Source organism: Pseudonaja textilis, chromosome 2 (assembly GCF_049901715.1).
Source record: "Pseudonaja textilis isolate UNSWEBS1 chromosome 2, rPseTex1.2, whole genome shotgun sequence".
Taxonomy (NCBI): domain Eukaryota; kingdom Metazoa; phylum Chordata; class Lepidosauria; order Squamata; family Elapidae; genus Pseudonaja; species Pseudonaja textilis.
The window spans coordinates 238,049,752-238,064,795 of NC_141991.1; the positions used below are offsets into that span (position 1 = coordinate 238,049,752).

Sequence of the window (15,044 nt, forward strand, 5' to 3'; positions counted from 1 at the left end):
TGCGTCATGGGTTGTGTAAATGTAGATTTCAACATGTAAGACCATGCCAAAGTGACTTTTTCTAGAAGTATTGCACTTGCTTGAAAGGAATTGTTCTTCTGTTATTAGTCTGAATAAGTTTTTATTTCAAAGTCCTAGCCTTAAATGGCTAAGATACACATCTCATGTATTAAAAACAAAATAAGCCAGCACATTTGATATTATACCTAAAATCTATTCCTGCTGTCACACTAGAAAGGTAACAAAGTTGATTATTCTTTTCTTTAGAAAATATAGTAAATGAATAAAAACTCTCACCACTTTGTACCCCGTATCTGTTCTGCATGCTTTTTTCCCTGAAAACATTAGGATTCCTTGCCAGGACAGCCTGCAGCAAGACTGGTATATCTCCCTCTGGATCATCACTGCCAAGGTTATCTTTCAATTCTCTGATTGAAGATACAGAAAACAGAAGAGTTACAGGAAACCATGAGTATATTGTCAAGCATGCAAGCTATTAATTAGGACACCCATAAAATATCAATAATGTGCAGGGAATACAAAGTGCATTTTTCTGAGATCGAAATAGTTTTTTCTCCTTCATGGTCTGCTGCATGAAATAAATATACAGGAATCTGGAATTTTGGTCACAAGTTGTTATAGTCATAAGTTGGGGCATTATGAGACGAGACTTGGTTTTGTGGCCATTTTTACCACAGTGATAAAATAAATCCTCACAATCGTTAAGCAAATTATGTGGTAGCTAAGCAAATCCACTCTCCTAAATTAGTGATTTTTTTCTGGAAACTAACAAAAAAATAGCTAATTGTAGATACATGACCACAAAACACTTCAACTGTCATAAATGCGAGTTGATGGTTAAGCACCAAAATAAGTTATAACTTTGAGGATATATTATAAGTAGTTTAAGTCACTTGTAACTTTGAATGATCATAAGTCAAGAACTGCCTATATTTAAATTCTCTGCAATATAGCACAGTTGTTTTCATCTTAATGTAATAGGTTCTCAAACTTGAAGCAACCGTCTCATCATTAATAACTCCCTTATTAATTAAAACTCTTGATAAAGAATTAACATTGGTATTTTTGTTTTTGCATAGTTCTAAAATGTGTTAAAAATAGCATGTAATAACACACAACTTCTATAAGATAAACGTTGACTAATTTGTTTAAAAATGTAATTTCACAATTTTTCAAAGCGTAATGAACCTGTTTAAGGTTAAATAGGAGAAAGAAGATGTCTTGGATAAGTTCACTTCCCTGAGTTATGTGTAAAAATAATACAGAAGGAATATAAATAATTTTATGTCTCTAATATGATTTTGAACTCTTTTGAAATCATTACATATTTCATATTTATAAGTATTTTAACATGTAGTCTATTTCACAGTCCTAAAAACTACACATCTAACAACATTCTGAGATCCAGTGCTTCAGTATTTTAAGTCATTATTCCTAAACCAAAAGCAGAACAAAAAGATGCTGAAAATCATGAAGTAGTCACACTACTACAACATTAGTGTAGCAATCTATTACTTTACTTTGGTCAATTTGTTAGTGTTTTGTAACTCACTTTTCACTAAATCACTAAGGTATACTTTCATTCAGGACCTCAAGGCACCACATGTTTGGTGCTTTCTTCTCCTACACTGCTACACAACAAAACTATTAATTAGATTGAGCAAAAAAAATCTTACTGGCCAACATAAAAATAATCTTTTTGGTGAGAGTGGATTAGAACTTTATGTTTATACAACCTAGCAGTATCAATAAAGTGTCTTTAATAATTCTACACATATAATAGTCGGTTTTAAAATGCTTTGCTTTAAATACATACATGTGATCGGTTGACACCTGGTTGAGGCTGTGTACGAGCTGTGAAACCAGATTTTCATCCCTACAAGCCAAAAGACAGTTCACCTCCTCTGCAATTCGTCCATTAAAGAGCAGGCTTTTTGTAGTTGTGGCAGGCAAAGGTGATGGAAGAGGCAGCTGATTCAAAACTGTTTAGAAACATTTAAAATAAAACATTATTCCATTTTTTAAAAAATCAGCATTTCAGAATTTTTTCTCCCATCTAGTATTCCTGCAATATTAAATACTGTGATTCAGAGCACCTCCAGTAATAATGCCTTTGACATTAGTAACTTCAGGTAGTCCTCAACTTAACAACAGTTCATTTAGTGACTGTTCAGTTACAACGGCACTAAAAAAGCAACATATGGCTGTTTTTCACACTTACAACCATTGCAACATTCCCACAGTCACATAAGCAAAATTAAGATGCTTGACACCTGACTCATTTATGACGGTTGTAGTGTGCAAGAGTCATGTGATTCTCTTTTGCAAACTTCTCACAAGTAAAGTCAATGGGGCAGCCAAATTCACTTAACAATTGTGTGACTAATTAAACAACTGCAGTGATTCACTTAACAAATGTGGCAAGAAAAGCCATAAAATTGGGCAAAACTTAACAAATATCTCAGCAACATAAAATTTGGGCTCAATTGTGGTCATAAATTGAGGATTATCTGAATTGATTCTTCTTATGCTCAGCCTTCTCCAAATTTATATCCCTGCTAGGAATTCCACAAGTTGTAATTCCAATGTGCCTAGACAGCATCATCTTAGGGAAGCCTGTTCTATTTCTATATTACATGTTACTATACTCTTCTTTTGCATATTTGTGTTTAACAATCAAGTGCCAGAAAATTATCTATTATACATCAAGAATTGGCCAGTTAACCACTATGCTTGAATAAATGTTCTCCTGCATAGAGCTTAAAAAATAATAGGCTGAGACTTTTCTGCCATCCAGTGCACAATTTCCACTGTAATTTCGAAGGTTTTTATTGGATAGGGGGGTCAACTTAATTGCATTTTGTAACTGAAAAATTAAATAACTTCAAATTATAGTATTTCTCTGCCAAGATGGATCCAGGGGTAAGAATATTGTGTTGTAACACAATTGTATATTTTGCTCTGTTGTCAAATGGGATATTAAAATTACAAACTATTCATCCTTCAATCAAGGAAAAATAAGATAGAGAGTTGGGGGAGGGTATTTATTTCATGCATGCGCGCGCGCGCACACACAGGCACACACACATACCTTTAGAGAATCATGTTCCAAAGATATTTTGATATGAATAAGATAACTTAAGATAACTATATTAAGTATAACTTATATTAAGTTTTAATTTTAAAAACTTAGAAAAATACTTACGATCAGTAAGACTAGCAATCCCTGCAAGAGTAGTGATGGGAACATGAGGCATATCCCCATTCATTCTGAAGTGCTTGGGATGGTGGTGCTTACACACAGATTTTAGTTCGGGTGCCAGCTAACATTACTTCCCATCTCCCACACACTGGAATGAGAAAGAAAGACTATTTGCAAAGCAAAACAAAATTTAAAGTCTAAAAAAATGTAATAGCATAGAGTTTTATTTAATATGCAATATAAAACAAGACTAAGAAAAGTAAAGTTTGCATAAATTGAGTTATCTATATGATTAATATAAGAAAAATAATTGGGGCAATCATGTAGATATTCATATGATGTCACTAACCCTTCTGGATATAGTAGTCAGAGAAAGTTCAATAAAGATCTAGTGCAGTACGTTATTTTAGGTGTTGTTTATATAACCAGAATCCTGTTATCTATTACAATGATAGCAGAAACTATCTAGCAGATAATTAGAATCACAGTGGTCCCAGTACTGCAGAAATAGATTTTGTATTATTCAAATCATTCCAGCTCACATATAGTCAAATAAACTATAATAGGTAATTCTATCTATTTATCTGCTAGATTGAAAAAAATTGCTCTTAAAATGTATTAAAATGGCACTCATTGGTCTTGTATTTCAGGGATTTCTGAATTGATTTAGTCAATGGTAAAGCAATTATTCTTCAAAATAAATTTCATACAAATAATACTTCTATACATCATAAAGCAGATACATGAACATGTTTTGCAGTTACATTGGATTGTATGGGTTATGCATTCATCATGTTCCCTATTTTGACTTCCTGATGGATATAGATTTGGTCTCTTGGCATGAGTGAAGCAAGGCAAAATCATTAAAAACAATGACAGAAGCACTCCAGACATATGATGTCAAATATGGTAATTTGTGGATTTGATATTCTAGTTATTAAAACATTGAGCAAATGCTACTGAATGCATTGGAATAAAGCATATATGCACAGGAACCCTTTGAGAGAGTTAAGAGTAGGATCATGCTGATCTCATTCTAATCTTCTAATAAAAAAAACTTCTAATTGAGCCTTCTAACCTTCTAATTAAAAAATAGCTTCTAACTGAGCCAAGTCTAAGAAACATTTGAATACTATAGAATCACCAAATATATTCAGTTAAAAATAGTTTTACACTTTACCATTCATTTACTAAACTCTAAATACATTCTGTATTACAGAACATTAGGATCAATTTTAGCTTAGGAAAATATAATCACCTTTATTTTGTCCATTTTAACTTAGAAGTCTAGAATAGAGTAGAGTAGAGTAGAGTAGAGTAGAGTAGAGTAGAGTAGAGTAGGAATAGGAATAGAGTAGAGTAGAGTAGGAATAGGAGTAGGAATAGGAATTAGAAGAGAAGAGAAGAGAAGAGAAGAGAAGAGAAGAGAAGAGAAGAGAAGAGAAGAGAAGAGAATACTTTATTGGCCAAGTGTGATTGGATACACAAGGAATTTGGTGTAAATACTCTCAGTATACATAAAGAAAAGAATCACTTTTGTGTGACATAATGATTACAGTTTGTTGAATGGTTCTAATGGTGATTTTGAAGCATAACCATTGGCCATTCTAGATACAAGAAAAAGAAAACACAATATTGATAATAAATTAACTTTGATATTATTATGCTTATTATTGGTTTATTTTAAGGCTGACTAAAAAATGAACAAAACAATTTCAGTTCAATAGCGCAAGTTGTCTTTGCTTAACTAGTGCCCTAGCAACCATTCTAAATAACAGCATTGCTGAAAAAATAATTTTATGACCAACCCTCACATTTACAATCACTGTGACATTTTTGTGGTCATGTGATCAAAAATTGGATACTTTGCAACAGACAGACATTCACATTTCGCAGTCACATGATTGCTGTTTGCTACTTCACAACTGGCTACCAACAACCAAAGTTCAATTGAGCCAGTAGTAAAATAACAAGTCACATCATGTGATATCTGGCTTAACAGCCATGAGTGGATTGGTTAATGGTGGCAGCAGAAGTGAGGTGTTAAATCTGTCGCAATCATATGATATCTCACTTAAAAACTGTATTACTTAGCGATGGAGCTGTCGATCCCAGCTGTGGTAGTTAAGTGGGGGCTATGTGTATAACTTTGTAACCTATATTAAAATATATTACATATATTAAAATATTGAAATATTAGAAAAAGATATAATAAAATGTTGGTAGCTACTTCTACTTTGTTCTTGATAAAATTTCCAGGTAGGAAGTATTCCGGTATTCTGCTTTCCTTAGGGAGCAAAAACTGTCAGATAAAGTACTATCTTCCAATTTTATCCACATATCAACATTCTTGCATTGATTAATTATGTTAGGCTGAATGATTATCAATGATGAATTACTGCTCAGTGATTTCCATCACTGAATGGCAACTTGGTCTCAGTATAGTATCTCCACACAACAATGGCATAATATGAAAAAAAAAATAACTAGAATAATAATTAAGGATTTTTAAAAAATGAAAATATAAATGTTAAATCTGATTGTTTTCTTTGTCAGTGTAGAAGTCAGGAATAAGTTCTTGTGGATTAGTGAGACATTAGCTTAAATGTGCCTCAACATCTTTCACTATGTATTTTAGAACAAGAAAGAAACAAGTAGTATATATTTTTTAAAAAGGATAAAGACCCAAAAAACTTGCTTAAGAGTTGCAATATTAAAAATGCCCATGAAACTTAATTTGTGGCAAGTTAGTAGCTAATTATCAATTTCCCATCCCACTATACAACATAACTATACACATTCATAAGCTAAAATTTGTCTATGTGTATATTTGTCCACAAGAGGGCGCAGAACATACTTTCAGATAAAGTATACTTTTTGTCTACAATATTTGTTGTATTATATTCAGAATTCAACAGGTGAAATGTAGAAAATACATCATACATTTGCTGAAACATTAGGAAAGTCAGCATTAAGTCAGTTTTCTAATGAAATAGTAAACAGCAGCTTAAAATACAAAAACTCGGGGTGCATATATTAACAAAATCTAAATTCAGTGGTTGAGGTTATACAATAAATAAAATCACACACACACACGCACACATATACACACACAAAATATAACATGACACAATGAAATACAATACATATAAAACATACACAGTCAGAACATGTGCTGGTGGACATTCTGATACTAACCCAACATTAGTTTTTGCATTTCATTTTTTTTAATGAACAGTAAATGTAGTTTCCATTATAAAGTTCTGAATATTTTGTATTAAATAACAAAATTTGCATTATAATCTTGTGTAGGTAGGAACCATTTAACTACATTTAATAACAGAGTTGGAAGGGACCTTGGAGGCCTTCTAGTCCAACCCCTGCTTAGGCAGGAAACCCTATAGCATTTTAGACAAATGGTTATCCAATTGCTTCTTTAAAACTTCCAGTACTGGAGCATTTACAACTTCTGGAAGCAAGTTATTCCACCAATTAATTATTCTAAGTGTCAGGAAATTTCTCCTTAGTTCTAGGTTGCTTTTCTCCTTGATTAGTTTCCACCCATTTCTTCTTGTCTTGCCCTCGGGTGCTTTTGAGAATAGCCTGGGGGACAGTGGACAATAGCTTGGGGAAACAACTTTGGGATATCATACTGGAATAATAAAACATAATACAAGCACAAGTCAAGCCAGTTTTTCTCTTAAAATCTTAAAATCTTCTCTTAAGATTTTAAGAGAACTGGTTTCAACAAACTTAGAAAGAGCTTTGGAAGGATTCCATGGATGAAATATTAAGGAGGAAAACAATTCAAGCAGTTTGAAAAACTCTGAAAAATTAGATTATAAAAACCCAGGTCGCATATTACCACTGAGAAAGAAAAATAAGAACTCCGATATAAAGCCAGCATGGTTGCATAAAGAACTCTCTGATAAACTGAAAGACAACTAGGACAATACAAAATAGAAAGAGGAACACACAACTAAAGCAGAATACCAGTAAATAGCCCAAATCTACAAAGATGAAGGTCAGCAAAGTGAAGATTTATAAAGAACTAAAACTTGCAACAAATGTGATTTTTTTTTTAAATGTTTCTTTCAACATGTAAAAAACAAGAAAAAAAGTCAAGGAAACAATTGGTCCACTAATGGGAGAAGGAGGCAAAGAGGTAAATGGCAACTGGAAGAAAATGGAACTGCTTAATTCATTCTTTGCACCTGTTTGTACACAAAGGAAAAAATAGTCTGACCTACAGAAAGCAATACCATAAAAGACAGATTAGGAATACAAGTCAAAATAGGGAAGAAAATGGCAATACAACACCTATCCACACTCTCTAGGTGATTTCAAATCACCGGGACTAGATGGTTTGTATCCCAGGGTTTTGAAGAAGCTAGCAGATGATTTCAGAACCATTGAACTATATATTTCAAAAACCCTAGAGCACTGGGGAACTACCAAAGGATTGGCAGAATTACATGTGGTTATAATCTTCAAAAAAGTGGAAGAAATAGATCCAGGTAACTATGGATCAATCACTCTGCATCAATATCCTGGAAAGATAATGTCAACTTGCCAGAATTCTGACAGATAATCAAGCGATGGATTTTCAAATACCTAGAAAAAAGCCAATCTATTACTAGAAGCCAACATGTGTTTCTCAAAGCAGATCATGCCACAAACATGATTGCATTCTTTGACAAAGTGACTAAATTAGCAGACCAGCGAAATGTTGTTGATATAGTATACTTGGACTTTGACAAAGTAGATCACAACAACCTATTTCTTGGTAAGATAGAACAATTTGGGATGGACAGTACCACCACCAGATGAACTTGCTACTGCCTGATCAATCAAAAAGTCTCTCTCTCTCCTCCTGAAAACGGAGCTGGATAAGGTATCCTGCGATCCCAAATAAAGAATGATCAGTAAAAAAACGGGGTGGGGAATTTTCCTGCAGACTTTTTTTTGGGGGGGGGGGGATTTTCCCAGGGTCTCTGCTGCTTCTGCTTTTTCTGCAAAGATCCTGAGAAAATCCCCCCAAAAGTCTGCAGGAAAATTTCCCACCCCATTTTCCTACCAATCGATCATTCTTCATTTGGGATTGCAGAATACCTTCTCCAGCTCTGTTCTCAGGGGGAGAGAGTGAGACTTTTGGTTTCATGCAAGGAAAGCAGCAGAAGCAGCAGAAGGCTTTCTTTCTCTCCCCCAAACTCTGCCAGACTGGCACAGCCTCTTGGAGCAGATTGCCTTACAGGGTCCCAAAGACTCATTTGTGGTAGAGTTTGGGGGAGAGAAAGAAAGACTTTTGCTGTTTTCTTTGAGTGCAGCCAAAAGCAGAAGAAGAAAGAAGCAGAAAAAAGCAGAACGGTGGCCAGGTGAGGCACGTGAGGTGAGTCCCCCCCCTCCGCCCTTTCCCTTCTCCCCTCACTACGTTTTGTTCGCAATGCAAGTGATGCAAACCTTGTGTTCCGGCAGGCCATGTGGGTGGCACAGCCTTGTGTTCCCGCGCAGCCTGGATTAATTGCTTTGGGGGGTGCTTTGGGGGTGACATTTCTCTGTGGACCACCAAAATTTTCTCGCAGACCACCAGTGGTCTGCAGCCCGCCAGTTGGCGACCACTGGTTTAGAAGATCTGCAAGAAATATCATTTGCCTGCAAGCAAGAAAAGAGACCATAAAATAGAGAAGTAATAGAAAATAATTATAGCAATGGAAGGCAAAGTTCATTCCAACAGTAACAGGTGCCTGGGGTGCAATTCCAAAACAACTGGAGTACCACTTGGACACCATCGGCATCACCACCAGTCAACTACAAAAGGCAGCTTTACTTAGAGCTTACATCCTGCGACCATACCTTTAACACCAACAAACAACAAGAACTGCCTATCCCAAATCCTTGGGAAGGATTCAATAGGTGGATGAAAATGCCAAATCCAGTCTGAACATCTAGCTGACTATAAAACCAACTTTAATAATAATAGATGATGATCTGGAGGTGTTTTTCTGATTTTGTTTGTTGAATTGCCTTTTCAAATGAAGCAGATGGTTTAATAAACATCTGTTGACTCATGAAGATGTTACGTTAAAAAGTTTGGGTACATTGATACATCTACAATATGCATTTCCATACTTTTTATTCATCCATTTACATCAATTTATATACTAATCTTTGTTTCTCTATCTCTTTTTCTTATAGTCCCCAATCCAGAATGTTTAATTTCCCCAAAGCATATCATTACCAAAAGAAAAAAGAAAAAAAAACTATTAAATGCCTAGTCTCCTGCATGAGGAATGCTACCAGGGGTGGGTTTCTACCAGTTTCTACCAGTTCTGTCCACCTCTGTAGAACCGGTTCTATGTCTGCTGATGTTTTTGCCCACACGCCCACCCGAGCTCTTACCTGATCTTTATTTCCTGATTTTTCAACTTCAGCTGCCGAACGAGGCACAGCTGCAGTTAAAAAAGCAGGAAAAGAGGGCTGTTTCAAAGGCTGCTTCTCTGCACGCAGCTGCTGCTGCTGATTTACAGGTGCGCCTCCGCAGCCGGCAGGGAAGCTCATAAATCCCAAACCTGTAGTTAATCCTGTTGTATCCCACCCCTGAATGTCACTTTCCATATGTAATCTTAAAGAAAGAAGATATTTTAATTCAATAATTAAATTAATTCAATTCAATTAATTCAACAATTAAAAGATGTATATTTTTCCAAATAGAAAATAGAATGATTAGTAAATAAAGGCATTTTTGACATAATTGATAATATAGTGTGTGATATATAGTGATATATATATATAATATTTGGATGCATTTTAATATATTTCGAAGACTCTGCATTTCATGTTACACATGTCAGAAATGTTTTGCAAAGATTGAGAGATAATAAGCTTTTTCCAAGTGGGAAAAGTGAGCATTTGATTTGCAAAAATTAGATTATCTGGAATAAAGGATCTATAGTTGCTATACTATATAACTAAAGTACAATACAGCATCCTTCTCGTACTGTGAAAGATATACAGCACATCCTAGGCTTTGCCAACTTTTACAGAAAGTTCATTCAATTTTGCTGACATAGATAAGCCTCTCTCATAACTTTTAAAAGAAGGGTTGGAAGTTTGACTGGACAACACATGAGCAGGAATGGAAGCAGTGACTAGGCAGATGAAATTTCCTGGATTGGTTCGCACAGACAAGAACTTAGAATTGATGCAAAACAGTCTCTTATCATACAAAACTAATTTTTCTCACATATTTTAACATAACCTATGTAACTGGTTCCTGAAATCTGTTAGCAGATGGTCTCTCAGGTAAACTATAAAATGCATCACGCTCTATCTAGACTGAATTTATTAGGGAACTGAAGGTTTTGCCTTTCACATAAACAATATAAAACTGTTTAAATGAACTTGCAAAACCTGCAAAAAATACAATACATTTTATTTAGACTATGGCTTAATCAACAAAGATAGTATATTGAAAATTCTGGACCACATTGCATGTTGTAGGAGATATGAAAATACTCTTCATCAAAATAAGTTTTAGTTATCATATTGTGGGAAGACATTAATTTGTCTTTGGTGCAAGAATTAATATTTTTGAATATCCATATTCTTTTCAACTACTTTGTATTGAAATGGACAACAGAAATGGATTTTCTATGCTGTTCTGATTCCTGGACCCAAATATACCATATACAATATACCAAATTGATAGCTTTATAATATTTGGCAGTCTATGAACGATTTGCATTCAGACAGATTGTGTATTAATGTAATGAAGTCATCCTTTACTGAAATTATTATATAGAATCTGCTATACGTACATGAAAAGTCTTTATATATATATTATTTTCTTATTGCTTCTTCTATATAATTAGAAGCATTATATCCTGTGCTACTTTCAAAAGAAGCATGATAGCATGATAGACAGCATGCTATAGCTACTAGTAATATTACTTTCACAAATTAATCTGATACAAATTTCAAAGTAAACATAGTAAACATTCTGGTTTCATACTGCAGTCTAAAATATCAAAAGGGATTGCTTGCAAGTTATTCAGAAGAGGAGAGATAATGATCTACTGATAGGTCTCAGATTAATTTTCAGAAAATTTTTAACAGTAGCAATCATGCATTGTTTAATATATTTACTTATGAATATTATTGTCCTTAATGAAACTTATTGTCAATCACAATCATATTATGTTAATTAGTTGTTAAAATTGAAATATTTGAAAGAAAATCAGGACAGATTTTCAAGAGGCTGGACAGCAAGATCTGTACTGGTACTAAAAATATCCCCAGTCTATCTTGAATTCATAGATTATATATGCACTAATTAGTCAGTAATCTGAAGCTGGTTCTAATTCATATAGGACTGCAACAGTAACATAGATGTGATTATTTTAAACTGTGTCTATGAAAAATCTAATAAAGGATTTAATACTTCTGGGAATATGCCAGCAAAACAACAAACAAATAAACACACACACACACACACACAGTTGTTTATAAATAAACATAGTAAAATTGAGATCTAACCAATGCCCAGGGTTAGAATGAAGTCATGGTATTACCAAAAAAAGATAGTGAGGAGGAATCTTTACTTGAGCTTATATCCAGTCCATAAAACACATTACATTCATAAAATTTACCTATTAGGTGAACAAATCAGTCAAACTGCTGTGTATGTTACATATTATACTGTATAATAAAAATTGGCTACTTTTAATGAAATGGAATCATTTGAATCTGAATCAGTCATAAGAGTGGGCAGATGCCTGAATTTTGTACATGTGATTGTCCCTTTCTTCAGTGCCATGGTAGTTCTGAATGGTCGCTGAACAAAAAGTCACAACTCAAGGACTATTTTTATGTTGTTATCCTAGTATGTTCACTTGAGTTAAGTATCACCTTTGTCCAAGAGAAACATCATCTCAGGGAATTACAGCAATTTGATTGATAATATATGAAAATATGGGTACTGGAATTAATATTACAACCACCAACCTAATGATGTAGGATCATATTTGAAATACAACTTTGGATTTGAAATAACGCCCTGAGGAACTTAAGCCTGTACCCTTTCCAAAGCAGCAAAAGAATTACCTGGGTCTATCTGAGCAGCATCCCAGTAGAAATGTATGACTGTAAGAGTTGGACCATAAGGAAGGCTGAGTGCTAAAGAATTGATGGTTCTGAATTGTGGTACTTGAAGAGATATAGAGTCCCTTGGACTGCAAAGAAATCAAACCAGTCAATCCTAAAGGAAATCAACCCCGACTGTCCTTTGGAAGAGCAAATATTGAAGCTGAAGTTCAAATACTTTGACCATTCAATGAGAAAGAGAGGACTCATTGGAAAAGACCCTGATGTTGGGAAAGATTGAAAGGACACCAAAGGACGAGTTGGTTAGACAGTGTCATCAACACAATGAACATGAATTTGGGCAAAGTCCAGGAGACAGTAGAGGACAAGGTGCTGCTTTGGTCCATAGGGTTGCAAAGAGTTGTACATGACTTAGTGATTGAACAACAAGAATCTGAGCACAAAATAATAATTGTGGCTGAACTTTTAGTGCTGCAGGAATATATGACAGCCCTTTAGTATAAAATGTTTGAAGGTTTATAGAAGATCTTTGGGCTCCTTGGACTACATATTTCATAGATAGCAATGTTATTTTTCTTCAAATGCGGTGGTCTGCAGTTGTGGCTAGTTCTATTTGATTATAGAAGTTATAGGCATAAAGAAGGAATAAAGGAATAAATATAGGAATAAAGAAGATTTATCTGCAGCCAGAAAAATAAAGGTAAGTTACAAACTTGCATTTTCTTAATTAAAAAAGGACCTAAAATGAATTTCTTTTGCCTATCAGAGTAACTTAACTTTACTTTTAAAAAGTAGCTATACAAAACTGAAATTAAACCTAGCAATATCATTATGTATGAATTAGTACTTTTCATATGATGTCACAGTAAAGAGGTGAGCTTTTCATTCTCAATTCCTCCAGCAATATTTTGCTTTTAATTTGTAATCTAGCTCAACTCCAAAACATCTTTGTAATTAAAATCTAAAGCAAGTATCTTTAAGCTTTTTCATAAGACAACTCTGCCCCCTTGTGGAATAAAACACAAGCCTGTCCACAAATGGAAAAGAAAAAGAACTAAAGTGTGTTTAAAAAAACAAATTGAATGATTTTTATTGTAAACAGTTTAAGTTTAAGAAGCAAAATGAAGTTGGAAGGACTAAGAGGGGGAAAGTTTGGTGGAATTTTTTATATCTAAGACATAAAGGAAGTTGAGGAAAAGGGCGTTGGTACTTACCTGATACACCCCTTCTCTGTGAGCAGTGAAGAGCATCCAGAAGTGGGAGGTACTTCAGTCTCTTCTGGAAAGGCTGCGCTTAAAACTCCGGGACGCTCCTCCTCCTCCACCGGACACCTCCTCAGCGTCCCTCAGTTTTGCGAAGACTGAGTGCCAAAGTCTGGGACTCATCACTTAATCTAGAACCTCGACTGGAACGGAACCCCACCAGACAGAAAGAAATGGGTGGGGCTGGATGCTCTTCACAGCTCACAGAGAATGGGTGTATCAGGTAAGTACCAATGCCCTTTCTCCCATGAGCTGTTCAGAGCATCCAGAAGTGGGACATACCAAAGCTTGGCCTGTCCTAAGGGAGGGACTTCGTCTGGATCGAAATCCACTCCTAAACTCAATGGACCCTCTGCAGGACTCTTCTGCCAAATGAAGTGTCCGCTGAGGCGTAGACATCAATTTTATAATTTCTGACAATGGGCGATGGTGAAGCCCAAGTCGCCGCTATGCAGATTATGTCTACGGAAGGCCGAATGGCCCATGCTGCTGATGTTGCCGCACTCCTTGTCAAGTGGGCTATAATGCCCTTAGGAACTGAGATGGACTGGCATTCGTAACTTTTAGCTATGGTGGCTCTCAACTATCTACCAATGGTTGTCGACGACACCCTGTGTCCTAAAGTGGATGGGTTGAAGGATAGGAATAGAGCCTCAGATTTTCGAAATGCTGCCATGCGGTCTAGATAGATGCTTAACGCCCTTCAAACGTCAAGTTGATGCCATTGACGCTCCAGTCTATGAGATGGTTTCGGACAAAAAATTGGAAGCACCAACTCCTGCGCTCTGTGGAAGGCTGTATTTACTTTAGGGATGAACGATGGATCCAATCTGAGAACCACTCTGTCCGCATGAAACACGCACAGCTCCTTTCTCATCAACAATGCTGCCAACTCGGAAATCCTCCTTGCTGATGTGATCGCAATTAAGAAGATCACCTTATATGTCAGGAATTTGAGACTAGTGGTTCTTAAAGGATCGAATGGGCCAGTTGTAAGTGCGGTTAACACCTTGTTGAGCTCCCAAGTGGGATAGCGGTGAATTACATGAGGTCGTAAGTTTGCAGCACCCTTAAGAAAGCTGCAGACATGTGGATGGTGCGCTATGGAACGAAGGTCATCCCAGGATATCACTGAGGCTAAGGCCGGCACTTGTCTGCATAAAGTATTTGGAGATAGGCCCTTGGTCAACCCCTCCTGTAAAAAGTCCAATAATTGCCGTATTGATGGGGCAGCTGGGTCGATCTTAGGCCCCTGGCACCAGCGACAGAAAGCGGACCACGTGGCCTCGTATATACGATTTGTAGAGGACCGTCTGGATGCTTGTAGGGTGGCAATGGCATCCTCTGAAATCTGTTGGGTCCTTAAACGGTTCCGCTGAACCTCCATATGGCTAGGCTGAGCCATTGTGGGTCCAGGTGAAGTACTGGCCCTTGCAAGAGGGAAATCCTCGACAGTG

General features: G+C 35.7%; 1 protein-coding gene across 3 annotated transcripts in view; it reads right to left on the reverse strand.

Annotated features, from left to right (window-relative positions):
* NIPBL (NIPBL cohesin loading factor) overlaps positions 1 to 15,044 on the reverse strand; it is a 168,419-nt gene that overhangs the window by 87,047 nt on the left and 66,328 nt on the right. For all 3 annotated transcript variants that reach the window (XM_087927378.1, XM_087927380.1, XM_087927379.1), the window contains exons 2-4: positions 3,227 to 3,371; positions 1,838 to 2,003; positions 298 to 428 (exon numbers count right to left, since the gene is read on the reverse strand). In XM_087927378.1, coding sequence (XP_087783504.1) covers positions 298 to 428; positions 1,838 to 2,003; positions 3,227 to 3,290 — 361 coding nt within the window. In that variant the 5' untranslated portion in view covers positions 3,291 to 3,371. The remainder of the gene's footprint in view (positions 1 to 297; positions 429 to 1,837; positions 2,004 to 3,226; positions 3,372 to 15,044) is intronic.